The sequence below is a fragment of the Anabrus simplex genome, chromosome 6 (genome assembly GCF_040414725.1).
Source record: "Anabrus simplex isolate iqAnaSimp1 chromosome 6, ASM4041472v1, whole genome shotgun sequence".
Lineage (NCBI taxonomy): Eukaryota > Metazoa > Arthropoda > Insecta > Orthoptera > Tettigoniidae > Anabrus > Anabrus simplex.
In genome coordinates this window covers 271,451,382-271,466,319 of record NC_090270.1, presented here as the reverse complement: position 1 = coordinate 271,466,319, position 14,938 = coordinate 271,451,382, and the positions used below count along the sequence as shown (strand labels likewise).

At 40.0% G+C, this 14,938-nt stretch overlaps 1 protein-coding gene across 1 annotated transcript in view; it reads right to left on the bottom strand.

Moving 5' to 3' along the window:
- Window positions 1-14,938, bottom strand: part of LOC136875973 (meprin A subunit beta-like) — a 70,924-nt gene that overhangs the window by 17,843 nt on the left and 38,143 nt on the right. Inside the window, exon 4 of the mRNA XM_067149588.2 lies at window positions 7,791-8,082. Within this exon, the coding sequence (XP_067005689.2) occupies window positions 7,791-8,082 (292 nt within the window). The remainder of the gene's footprint in view (window positions 1-7,790; window positions 8,083-14,938) is intronic.

The following is a 14,938-nucleotide window of genomic DNA, read 5'->3' as shown; positions in this document are numbered from 1 at the left end:
TACCTTAGTGCATAGTATGAGTTAACCTAAATAGGCCTACTGAAGTACTACATCATTCTTGTTCACATTCACCCATGCATTCATACAATCTGGTTACACACTTAGGAGAAAATCACAGCAAGATCTTTTATAAGAGGCTAATGTCATTCAGTTTCTAACTCTCAATGAGAGAGAATTCTGTAGCCTAGCACCAGATGCATGGAATGAATGGTCACACGCTGGTGTACAATTTATGGGTATAAGGAGAAGGGAGCTTTTCTCTTTATGGTGTCACTTTAAGCTTTAAACTCCTTAAACCTGACCTATAAAACAAAGCCACCCCTCTGCCCCGTCACTGATTCCAGTCATAGCAATGAATACAGTACCCTTCCTAGAAGAGATAGCTAACTTTTGCTTACAGTAACAATATGTATTTCATTCCCTTCAAAAACATTTTTCAGTTCATATAGATGAGCCACAACAGACTGCCTATTTATATGGGCACAACATAGAACTTATGGAAAACCCTTGAGTTCATTCTCTAATATTCTACTAGTAGAACACACAGCTGGGACAGTGGTGTGTGATAAAGTGGTATTGGTGGTGATTACTGTTTTAAGAGGTAGTACAACTAGATAATGCCCTTGCTTGCAGGACCTAGAGTTTACAGTGCACTATGTCTTCTGGTATAGGCTAGAGCAATTTTGTTACTTTCATAGATCTGTCTCTGTCTTATCCTTGGTTTTGACAATATGAAAGTGACTGAGGTATGAGAGATGCTAGTAATGCCAATCCTTATGCAGTCAGTCCCTGCTATGAATGGTGTGAAAATGTTGCTCATAGGGTCGGTTGGTGCATGCATTTCAGTGGGCTTGGCAGACTGATATGTAATAGCTACTCTGGCTCAGTGAGGAAAGCAATGGGAAACTACCTCACTCCTCATTTCCCTAGTATGCTGCTTCAGTGATGCCTAGGCCATCTATGACAGCTGATGGCGGAGCTGTTGAGGATCCCACCAGCGGAATCGCTGACGGACTGAACATACATACACAACTAGATAACCATCCTCTATATAACACTAATCAGAGAGAAAGAAAGGTGTCCGACACTTCGAAAAATGAAGGTATCAGCCAAAGAAAGGCAAGGGCCATGAAGGGCATGAAAATGAAAGAATCCTTAGGATTTGCAAACCAAATACTGGTGGGGTTGGAAAAAAATAAAAGTTGACCAAGGGAGGTCAGATAGGACAGATGAAATTTAGGAGCCCGGCACAAGTAAATAGAAGCAATATCAGGACTCAACTAAGGGCCCCGTGATCACCAATCCACGCTACCAAGTTGAGAGGCCCTGGGGCCCCATTTAGTCGCCTCTTACAACAGGCAGGGGATACCGTGTGTGTTATTCTACCGCCCCACCCACATGGTGACAAATGTGGAGGAGGACTGGTACCCCACTGACGTGGCCTCACCTGCTATGCTGAACAATGGCCGTGTGTGTCGGAGGGGGAATGGAAATATCGGAAGGAACAGACAAGGAAAAGGGAAGGAATCGGCCGTGTCCTTAAGTTAGGTACCATCCCGGCATTTGCCTGGAGGAGAAGTGGAAAACCATGGGAAACCACTTCGAGAATGGCGGATGTGGGAATCGAATCCCCCCTCCCTCTACTCAGTTGACCTTCCGCGGCTGAGTAGACACCGTTCCAGCCCTCGTACCACTTTTCAAATTTAGGTGGCAGAGCCGGGAATCGAACCCGGGCCTCTGGGGTTGGAAGCTAATCACACTAACCACTACACCACAGAGGCGGCATCTTTTTAACCATAGGTGGACCAAGCTTCTTGTTCGTAACATGCTGGTCCAAGGGAGGGCTAAATAATGTCCACCATTATATTTTACCCATATGGTTGTATTTACAATATTTGCATAAGTTCTTTATTAAGTGAATTAAGTAATACATATTGTATAAAAAGAAACAAATACATAATTTAAATACACGGTTAATGAAAATCCACAGCCTGTAATACTTCAACAAATTCTTACAAATCATTTACATCTTCATTCAGATTCATCCTCCTAACTCACACACTCATAGCATATACAAATATACAAGTTGCATTTTCCACAAACAATGGTCGTTATTGCTAATTTGTTTAGTTTTTCCCTCTTAGTGCGACACTCTTTGCTACATGTATGGCACCTCCCTTTCCCTGATGGCTGCTGCTGATTCTACGTTGTTTTGGTGATCTTAGTCTTGAGGATGGCCTCCATTGACATTATGATGTAGTTCTGCAATCCAATTATGTTTGCAGGACGATGCTCCACATTTGGTTGTAACATGCGTTTATAACTTCAAATTTAAGAAAATCGTTACAAGTTGGACCAAGGGAGGGCTATTTTGTGACCACTTTGAAATCTAGTCCATATAATGATGTTTTCAACCAAAAACTTCGTTGTCTTTATTTAATCGTTAACTTTATACTATTTCTGACACAAAATGACAACACCATGGTCTGAATATGTTGTACACTATAATAGTAATAGTTTTAAAATAAAGTGTGGACATGAATTGACCCTCCCTTGGTCCACGTAGGGTTAATATTCTGTTGATTTAGTATTCATATTTAGTGGGTGAATATTTCACATTTCCTTTAGCATAGTCTTAGAATTCATAATATCTCATTCAGTTACTTTTATTATTACCGAACTCGATAGCTACAGTCGCTTTAAGTGCAGCCAGTATCCAGTATTAGGGAGATAGTGGGTTCGAACCCCACTGTCGGCAGCCCTGAAGATGGTTTTCCGTGGTTTCCCTTTTTTCACACCAGGTTGTACCTTACTTAAGGCCGTGGACTAGCTGTTTCCTATACCATCGTCGCCGTAAGACCTATCTGTGTCGGTGCGACGTAAGGCAGATTGTAAATATATATCTTATTCAGTTACTTTTATTATCGTATTATTTACCGTCGCTATTTTTATTTATCGTAAAATCTTTTCTAATACGTATTTTACTATGATACGTGGTATGACGGCCATGGGCCCCGCTGACAAGGTCGTAAATATTGTCTACAAGTAAGTGTAGTAAGACACACGCACACACTTAAGAGCTACCTAATTTATTTACTTTAATCCTTGCTCATAAATCTGTACGATGAATGGATACTTTAGGTAGTAAGTAATTAATTTTCCGAATTGCTTTGTAGTTCATATTGTGTTCTTTTTTTAAATTTTGTTCCTTGACTTTCGGATACATATTGTACCCAGAATGCATTCATCTTTGTAACTGTGTAGATGTCATTTTTAACATTAAAAAAATTGAATTAGTATTGTAACCTGTTTACAAATTTCTGTAAATTTTGTCAATCCTGACAATCTTGTATATCAAGAAAGCAAGAAAATAAGATAAAAATAAACAATGAAATTAAATTATTACAACACCAAAAGAAGGAATTTCTTTGTCCTCGAAGAAAAAGAATAAAGAGTATATCAACAAAATAAAAACTGACAATTAAATTTAATATTATTAGCTTCATGTACAAGTAATTTCTTTTACGGTTTCACGGAGTCTTTGAAGTGTGGAGTCGTTTCACGTGCTAGTAAATACACCGAAAGGAGGCTGGAGTATTTGTATACCTAGAGGACTGAGTCAGAATTGAACTGATAAACTTGAGCTCAGAAGGCCAGCGCTCTATCTTCTGAGCTACACAGCCTGGCCAATAAACAATTAGAGTTGTGTAACATTATAATTAAAAGGAATATTTCATAGAAATTGAACTGAATTTGTGAAAAGTAACTTAAGATATTCCCTTGCATGCGATGTAACACAACAACAACAACAACAACAAACAGTCAGAAATTCACTTAACATTCACAAAATATTCCATTACAAGTAGCGTGGCATGATAAAGTTCGAGGGAAAGTTTGATCCTGTTATAAAGTATCCTTAGTTGTGGAGATGTGAGGATTGGCATCAGGAAGGGCGTCCGGCAGAAAAAAGGGCCACATCCAGTTATTTAAATTTTTGGTGTAAAACCAATATGGTTGGTTTCTAAATTTTATTTCAGAGTGAATGTCATACGCTCCAGTATGATATGGTGCCAGTTTGGGGACCGAAAAATATCACGATTTGTTGAATGCTAACATAGAACGTGTTTAAAGTTGCAGACTGTACTAAAGAGCACAAATGTTTGCGAACTGACATGAGAAAACACACACATACAGAAAGAAGAAAAAACTGTCGTTCTTGTGTACGTTCAACAGAAGTGAAAAAATGCACTGTGCACGATGCAAAAGACGACTTCGCTTGGTTGACCAGAGTGCAGACCCCTGCTCCTCGATTTGGAGCAATAGCGCTGTCTCTCTCGTTCCCCACGCCTGTCTCGATCGCTCCGCCTGTCTCCCTCCGTAGCGCTCCAAATCCGAGTCGAGTTGAGCCGAGGTTAGCCGAGTAGCCCAGAGACGAAGCGTTAGTCCGAGCCGAGTGGGACCGATGCACTGTGCACAGGAACTCTGCGCCTCAGTTTGCACGCGTGAGATTTTGGGCGTTTGAGAGACCCTGCTGTAGAGTGAGGTTTTTTTTTCAATGACTGAATTTGATGGGAGACTAATTGCTACAAGCTATCTTGACAAGACTGGTGCGAAAGAACCAAGATTCGGAAATAATAACCCTGGTGTTGACTGGAAGAAATCCTATTTAAAGAGGCTATGTAATCAACTGAATGCGAGGTTGAGTGAAAGCATCAAGCTTGCGAATGTTGATGTGGATCAAGAATCAATAGCTGGTGAAATACTGGTAATGATGTTTTCAGTAAGCTTGTTAGATCGCTGGTTAAAACGTAGTACTGTATGACTGAATGAATGAAAGGGGCGACGAAAAAATTTGCAATGGCCTTTAGCGAACAGTTTCCCAAAACCGGCCCAAGTATCTTACAAACGGCTCGCGTAGACCAGAGGTTCTCAAACTATTGATGTTGCACCTCTCAGTCATGGCTAAAAGTGTCCGGCTCCATGGCTAAATGGTTAGCGTGCTGGCCTTTGGTCACAGGGGTCCCGGTTTCGATTCCCGACAGGGTCGGGAATTTTAACCATCATTGGTTTCCTAGCACGGGGGATGGGTGTATGTGTTGTCTTCATCATCACTTCATCCTCAGCACGACGCGCAGGTCACCTACGGGAGTCAAATCAAAAGATCTGCACCTGGCGAGCCGAACCCGTCCTGGGATATCCCGGCACTAAAAGCCATACGCCATTTAATTCTTTTTTCATGGCTAAAAGTTCAATGTACCCCCCACGAAAAAATCCCTAAATGATAGGTTTAAAAATATGAGTACTTGGCTAATTTTATTGACGCATTTTAAATTTATTATAAACCACTCTTTTAAATACACATCGTAAATAAGACGAAATTGTAAAATATTTATAACACATCACAAGAAATTTACGAGTTTGTGTTTGTATCAAGTATAATAAAGTAGCACAGGATACCCTGTTTGTATGAAAGTTTCACAAAATGCTAGAAAAAAAAAGGATGAAACATTTTCTATCTTAATCATGGAATTCAGACTTTGCGAACCTTCAAAATTTCAATGGGATGTGTCGTAGTCCTCGTGAAACTTTCAAACGGAGCGTGGCTCCATATACACATATTTAACTTCTTAATTATTTCCATATTGCAATTTTTCTTCAATTTTTCTCTGAAGGCTGCTCGTGTACCCCACTAAAAGTCTCAGGCGTACCCGCAGGGGTACGTGTACCAGAGTTTGAGAACAATTGGCGTAGACAATTTTGTGTGGATAGGAAACGGAAACCGTGGTAACCAGGCAACCAGTGTTCGTCATCTGCTTATACTAAGTCTTCGTCATCTTCTTCCTCAGCGCCATGCTTCAAACGCGTTTTCCTTGCCTCTGTCTAGCGTTTCGTCTAGGTCTCAGGAAAGCCCCTTACACCCGGTAACATCACCGAAGGTAGCAGACTTTTTCTCAAAATACGTATCTTACGCATATTTATGGCCATAAAATCGTAGCGGCCATTTTGTTGGTCGTAGAGTAGAACTTGACAGCCGGGACTATCTTGCGACATGGCATACGAATGTTGTGTGCTGGATCAGCTGCCATCTTGTTGGATGTATATTATTGTGCTACATATTTCTTTCGATTTATCGAAACTCTTTATCTCCCCTGTGGGTGGAGTTAAAGGATGCATGTAATAAGAAACTACTAAGAGGGGAACAGCTGACGCAAGTGTGATAGCAGGTATAACTTGAAAACAATATTATCTCACCCATGGAAAACAAACACAAGTATCGAGCTCGAATTATTATTACTTTACGATTGTTATTATTGTTATTACTTGTATGTATGGTTATGAAGTGATGTACATTCATTTAGTATTATTATTATTATTATTATTATTATTTACGAACCGTACCGTAGTCGAATGATCGTATTGTGTGTGAGGTTATGTCATGAAACTGTGTTGTACATAGACATTCATATCAGTTCCGTTAATGTAAATACCTGTAAATTAATATTATAATTTATTCTTACCTGTATATATAAATTGTAATCCATTATTGTGAAACACACTGTAACTTCCAGAATGGTATAGGCGCGAGAACGATTGAGCTTATTCTGTACATTGTATTCTGTGTATTATATACACTCTAGAATTTTCACGATGATATTTTTGTAATGTAACTTTCTAGAAGCTTGGTCAGGCACCTATATAAAGAGACGATCTTGACGGTGAAGTTAGTTACTGCTGAGTTATTGACAGAGAGTTGTTGTTTAGTAGAGTTATGGTGTAGCAAGTACTATACGCGAACCTTTTCTTGAGCCCTAAGCTCCCTAGTGCTGAATCGGTAGACCTCGGTTATCTTCGACATCCACATTGGCAACCTTTGAAACACAAACTATGAATCGCTTATTCATCGCTGTGCGACATCTGGCGTGCACTTTACAAAGTAGTACTGTTGTTGTTTACACAGCAAAGCCAATCTATATAATTCATGCTAGTAACCAAATTCGCATTGAGAAATGTTATATAATATTAAATAATGTATGTATGACACAATTGTTGACGTAAGATAATAAATGTTTAGAAAATTCATATCGATCGATCATATTATCGATTCAATTCAGATTTCATTTCCATCCAGTTGGCAGTATAACCGGAACCGGCAGCACTCCCTCCTTACTCCTCACCCCGTAAAAATCGGGCTCAAGAAAAATTTCGCGTATAGTATATATCCCGGGCTGACATGCAATATTTGCAGTCTCCATATTGAAATACGCAGTCATCTGTTTTCAACTGTGTTTCAAAGTTGTAACCTCTATGTGCTGTGTTATTCAGTTGTTTTTTAATAATGGCGGCTTTGTTGATATTCTCGAAGTGAAGTGTTTTGATACTATGATTAAGGTTATGTGCGTGTTAATTTGTGAATATATGTGAATAAAATTAATTGTACCAACTGACAGTATCTCGTGTGCATCTGTGTGGCTACGTTACAGTCAAAGAATCTGTACTCGTTTTTTCGTCTTCTAAGCCCAAAAACATATCCGTGATTTTATGCTTTTCAGCGTAGGGGAGAAATTGACATATATCTTCTTCTTATTCTTCTTCGCAAGTGACCTGCGTTTCTTTTTATCTTTCGCAAATGTAACTTCCTGACTTAGACCAGCTAAAACAGTTATAATTCATTTAAAGAAAAATAAACCGGTTCTCCTATCTCCCATTTAGCGATTTCCATATGAGGAGTACTAACCTTCGCATTATGGCCAACAGAAAATGTCTCAGTCTAAGTTAAGATTATGCCCTACCTTAGAAAAGGCGTACTCATCGTACATCATAATGGAGCGGTAGTCGAACTTCTCTCCCAGTGTGTTCACGGATTCAGGCTCTTGCTTCAAGAACGCCTCATAGAAATTTGGCACGATGTTATCCCAGTGAATGTAGATCCAGTCGTCGCGATCGGGCCTATTCATCTCGTGCCAGAAGCCCACCGCGTGTCCCAGCTCGTGAAGTACAATACCGAAGTACCAACAGCGTTCGCCCAGGGAGAGATATTGCACTCCGTCTCCAGAGTGTCCTACTGTAGACCAGCATGCACCACTGTCAACAAACAAGTACGGTATATTACTGTTAAAACTCTTTCACATGTCTTGGATAGTACTTCTATCAACACCCTCAACAGATCAACGCGGATACTAGTCAGTACCCCGGGATTCACTGTAAGAGGAAAAGAAAGAGAAACGCTACTTGGTAGTGGAGTGTGTTTGCTTGCCGTTCGTGTGTACAGATCTATTCAGCACGTCTCATCGAGAAATATGACATCCATACCACCATGTTTTCGATTTTGACAGTGAAATATTATGATAATGATATTAATAATAAACTATACTACAACACAGTGAATGAAACAGAGTGTCTGTATGCTAGAAAATGGCTCCGAACGACGGGAATGTCGGGACAACGAGTAGCCGAGAAATTTGATAGAAATATCCTCCACAAGAAAATGGGTCCAAAAATCGTGGCTGGTCAGTATAGGGAAGCGAAAAATTGATTGAATCAATGAGGAAAAGGCGATTCAAATTTTGTGGACATCTGTTAAGAATTGAGGAGGAGAGACTGACAAAACTGATTTTTTTAAACAGTTGACAGTAGACCTGAAGTTTCTGACAAATGACTCGGGGAGGTAAGAAATAATCTTGAGCGGTCTGGATTAAATTGGGAAGACATTCTAACTCGAACAAAGTATAGATCAGTGATCGAAAGCTTTAGAGGCTTCCATGACGAACAGAAATACTGAATAGGGGATGGGCAGAGGAAAGAAGACAGGCTGCCAGATAAAGGATGCAAAGATTTTGGGCTGCAAAAAAGGTAACTTGCGATTGTTGATCTCAAATGGCCGTTCACAATATAATAATAATAATAATAATAATAATAATAATAATAATAATAATAATAATAATAATAATAATAATAATAAAATTCTATGGTCACCTGATCAGGATGGATAACAATAGGCTAAGAAAGAAAATACTAAATCTCGCAGTATCTCTAAAAATCACAACAACTGGCTTACAGAAATGAACAAAGATCTTCAGGGAGTTGGTATAAATGAAGAAATCTTGCGTCCACCTCTGTGGTATAGTGGTTAGCGTGATTAGCTGCCACCCCCGGAGGCCCGGGTTCGATTCCCGGATCTGCCACGAAATTTGAAAAGTGCTACGAGGGCTGGAACGGGGTTCACTCAGCCTCGGGAGGTCAACGGAGTAGAAGTGGGTTCGATTTTCACCTCAGCCATCCTGGAAGTGGTATTCCGCAGTTTCCCACTTCTCCTCCAGGCAAATGCCGGGATGGTACCTAACTTAAGGCCCTGGCCGCATCCTTCCCTCTTTCTTCCAATCTCCCCATCCCCCTGCATGGCCCTTGTTCAGCATAGCAGGTGAGGCCGCCTGGGCGACGTACTGGTTATCCTCCCCAGTTGTATCCCCCGAACCAGAGTCTGAAGCTCCAGGTCACTGCCCTTGAGGCGGCAGATGTGGTATCCCTCGCTAAGTCCGAGGAATAAACCATTCTTGAGGGTAAACAGATAAAGAAGAAGAAGATCTTGCAAGACAGGAAAAAAAATTCAGAAATCTCATAAACAAACACAAATTTGCTGAACGACCTAAAAGACAAGCTACAGGATGGACGGAAGAACGCAAAAAGAAGCACAGGGAAAGGATGAAGACATTTTGGGAAGACAAGAAAAAACGTTGTACTAAATAAGTTCATACGCGCTCCTTAGTTGGGCATACCTAATCAATAGTAATAATAATAATAATAATAATAATAATAATAATAATAATAATAATATGAAGACCCGTGTGGGGATTTACCGGTTACCTCCATCGGGCGCGTCCCATTGGAATTGGGGAAGCTCGCTGGCTCTGCCGCAGCAGAGTCAGAGTGTAGTAGGAAAATAAAATACCACCGTGAAAAAAAATGGTCCCTTGCCAGGGTTACGGCGAAGACTGGTAAATGATCAGAAGCCAGAAAACATCTTGAGGCAACCTCTAGGGCTAACAACCCTAGTTGTAAAAGGATGGGTACCCGTCCAAAGCAAAGTCAAGTCAAAAAGCATGATGGCACAACATTTCTAGAAACATACCCCAGGGGGTAAATCTTCGGATAAATCCCTCGTCGTGAACGCCACGGCGCACGAGTCTCGTTCGGATTCTGGGGGAGACTCGACATCATGCAAGAGACGAGTCGGAACGTCTCGGTGTACCCCGAAGAGTCAAAAACTCAGGCCAAAATCTAAAACCTTTCTAGCAACTTTCAACATAAATTCACTTACACAAACTGGCAAGCTGAAAACCCTCACCAAAGCTCTTCACGAAAATCAGATATCCATAGTGGCCCTACAGGAAACAAGGTACCCAGATGAAGAGATTTTTGAATCCGAAGGCTACCGATTTTTCAAGAGCAAAGCGCAAAGAGGAATCCTCAATGCAGCTGTGATGCTTGGAACCGCGTTTGCTGTTAGAACCAAGATCCTTAAATCGGTTGCAAATTTCGAACCTGTGAATAACACAATTCACAATTAACAAAACACAATTAAATGCGCGAACAAAACCTACGCTCTAGTTAACGCACATGCTCCTACAAACGATAAGAACAAGTCTGATCCAGACGAAGTTGATAATTTCTGGGACCTACTGAATGAAAAATTAAACAAAATCCCCAAACACCATGTCAAGCTTCTTTTGGGTGACTTCAATGCCCAACTAGGTCGTGAACAGAAGTACAAGAAAGTTATAGGAAATTACCCTGCTCACAAAATAACCAATCCCAACGGCAAAAGACTGGTGTCCATTTGCGAAAATCACAACCTGCAGGTCATGTCGACCCACTTTCGCCATCTACCCAGAAAGCAAATGACTTGGCGTTCTCCCGTCCAAGCTCTCGGAGAGTTCCAAATTGATCATGTTGCAATCTCCAGGAGAAACAGCCCTGAGATTATGAATGTCAAGGTAAAGAAAGGCATCAATGTGGTCTCAGATCACTATATGTCTCTGATCAAATTCAAACCAATTCCTGCAAACACAAGGAAGACAACCAAACAGATCACACGCTTCGACAATGATAAACTTCGGCAAAGGGTCGAGGAGTTCCAGGAGAAGGCTAGACCAAATGACTGTGACTTTAACAACGCCAAAAGTCTCCTTGTTGAGGCCGCCAGGGACGTTGCAGAAATCAAGAGAAGCCAAAAGCATGCCTGGTGGAATAGTACCTGCGAATCAGTCCTCCAAGAAAGACTCAATGCGTGGAAACAGTACTACTCTACGAAATCAGAAAATGATTGGGAAACCTACAAAACCCAACGTGCCCAAGCAGCTAGGGTGTTCAGAACTGAGAAACGTAAATACGAAAAATCTCTCACTGAAAAGATAGAACAAAACTTTAGGAAGAATGAAAGCAGAGTGTACTACAGAGACTTCAAACGCAAACTCACTGGCTATAAACCACCATCTCTATGCTTTGAGCGAAAGGACGACACACTGGCGACATCAAATGAAGAAAATTGCAGCATTCTGGCCGATTACTTCAAGAATTTACTTAATTGCTCTAAACCGCAAAGCGCCATTGAGACCAAGGAACCCTTACTCAGGTACCCAGATTCCAGACCGCCCGACAGAGATGAAATCAAGCGCCACATTGCCCGTCTCAAAAATAACAAAGCGCCGGGGGAAGACTCAGTAGTAGCAGAACTATGGAAATATGCCCCGGAGGAATCACTTGATATCTTGCAAAAGCAAATAGAAGAAATTTGGAACAAGGGGACCCTACCCGAAGATTGGAAAATAGCTTTGATCCATCCATTACACAAAAAAGGCAGCATGAAGAATATCAACAACTACAGAGGAATATCTTTGCTACCCGTGGCTTACAAAATTCTATCACTTGCCATCCTGGAGCGTTTGGAAGCACAAGTCGAACATCAAATAGGTGAATACCAAGGAGGGTTCAGAAAAGGTCGCTCAACAGCTGAACAGATCCAAAATCTCAAAACGATCATCAGATATTGTACACTAAGGTCCAAGCAGTATGTGTCTGCCTGTGTGGACTTTAAGAAAGCGTACGACTCCATTGACCGGGAAGTCCTGCTAAACATCTTAAATGAATTTGGAGTTGATTTGAAACTGCTGGCATTAATTAGAGCCACTCTGACCGATACAAAATCCAAGGTGAAGTTCCACGGATGTCTCTCGCATTCCTTTGACATCAAAACAGGAGTCCGACAAGGTGATGGGCTATCCCCGATACTCTTCAACTGTGTTCTTGAAAAGATCATCAGAACCTGGCGGGTGAAAATACAGGAAACCAACTACAGTCCATTGAGAATAGGAACCAAATCCAAGGGGATCGCAACAGACTGCTTAGCATTTGCCGATGATATTGCTGTTCTCTCAAATGACATAGAAACCGCTAGAGCTCAAGTTGAAATTTTAAAGGTAATTGCCGAACAAACTGGTTTGCAGATATCGTTTGAGAAAACAGAAGTAATGCCTAACATCAAAGAGGCTCCACCAAAACTCCATACAAAATACGGGGACATCACCCGAGTAGACAAATTCAAATACCTGGGTGAGATCATCATGAAAAATGGACTGGACAAAGAAGCACTTCAGCAGCGAGTACGCAAACTGGAAATAGCCTACCAAACATCCCGCACAATCTACAACAAAAAATGCCTTTCCCAAAACACCAAGATACGTCACTATGAAACAGTTCTGAAGCCAGTAGTTCTATATGCAGCCGAAACCCTGTCTCTAAATGCCAACAAAGGACTCCTTGAAGAACTGGAGAAAAGAGAACGCAAAATTGTGAGAGGAATCTTGGGATCAAAGTACAGAAATGGAATCCAACAAAAGAGATCCAACATGGAAGTCTACAGCAAAACAGAGAAAATTACCGACACAATCAGAAAAAGACGGGCACGATTTTACGGCCATGTGAAGAGAATGGACGGAAGAAAGTTAACTAAGGAAATCTTTCACTTTTTGATTCAAACCCCAAAACTACAATTCCCTGGTTTAGAAATACCAAAGAAGACCTGCAAATGCTACATATCTCAGCTGAAGAGGCCCTTAACAGAGATCTCTTCCGCAAGAAAATATTGACGAACGGGCTAAACCGAGACGAGCAACCGAAGAGAAGACACGGTGCCCCTTGGACAGAGGAGCGTAAGCAGGCCCACTCACAAAGAATGAGGGAAATTTGGGCTCTAAAGAAGGCCAAGTTCAGTGTCAAATGCAAAAAGACTTAACGTGGTCCTTGATGGCCCCAGCGAGTTATATATATTCAACCCTCTACCCTTCCTGCCTTTGAAATGTGGCTCCGGCTTGAGACATCACAGGGTCGCTGACTGGGTACTACCCACAGAGACATCTTCGAATTATAATAAACTAACCTTAAATTAATTATACAGGAAGGATAAAAGAGAAGAAAATAAAATAATTAAATAAAAATCTGAATGAGAACCTTTACGAAATACAAATTTATTAAAAAGCTAAACTTTGGCAAAACAAACATTTCTGCACAATCAATAAACTCTTCGGACCAAATATAGTTTATAACCTTTGTCAACTCCGACTAATAATATCAACATCATGACTCATAAATCCAAATCTTCTCCCAAGACATTATTCAAATTTAATTTCTATTTCCTTTCATCTTATTTACCAACTCTACTCCAATACCTCAAAATTTAACTCACTTCCATTCAACTCATATTTGATTATCACCATATTTCAAAATTTCCATAATGAAAAAAAATATTATAATAATTTACCATCATACCTTTCGTTAATTAGTCAGAGTGACCTTTGAAATGTCAATATACAACCAAACTTCTTAATTCATTCTTTGAATAAATAAAAAAAATCGTATTCACTCTCCATACCTTCAAATTAATTCATTACTATATCATAAACCTTGCAATTACAATTTACTAAATATCAAATTATTTACTTGATTACTATCTTCATTTTAAATGTATGAGGCTATGTAAATTCATTAAGCACAACATCCGCCGTGTAATTCATGAACTCATCCTTTAATTAAATAAATTCATTAATTTCATCCTAATTTACTAAATTCGTGGTTATCATGTATTATAATTATTACCTCTAAAATTATAAATTTATCCAGTTACGTTTGGTAAGATCTGGTAATTTAACCAAAATTTTGTATGTCATTAAATTATTCATCTCAACAAAATTTATATAAAATAATCCCTATTATTATTTGAGTCCGAAATATTTTACTTATTCTTTCTCGATACCATCCTCCACTCATATAAATGCCGATAATATGGAACGCACGCACGAAATCGATAGTAGCCCTGACATAAATAAATTAAATTAATTTCACCGATTCATTCAAAATTAAAATATCCCGCATATGCTTAATTAGCTGTTTATCATGCACAAAACATTGCCTACCCTGTAGCAAGAACCCTACACTACAATGATGAATGCACCTTAACCTACACTGACTCTACAAACAATGGGATAAAGCCTCATTGTTACAAGTACATACAACCAACGTGAACTGAATTCAACATCACAAAAAAAATATAGCAACTGCAAAACAGAATTTGCATTGCCCACACACTGAAGAACATGTAACATGAACAAACACAACATAATTCAATCATATAGTCACAGGGAAAATCATTACTCACTGACTCGGCCGGACATCGAACTCCGACCCCCAGCATGGCATCATTACAGTGACCTATCATTACACTTGCCTCAATGATCTGTCACGAAGTCTACATATTATTATTTGATTTAATTGTGCTGTCCTAAGTTCCACAAAACAGAATTATCTTACGAATGACTGCAATATTTTGTTATTTATAAGACCCTACCACGGCTGCTATGGTTTCTCTAATACACAACGCGCCGACCCG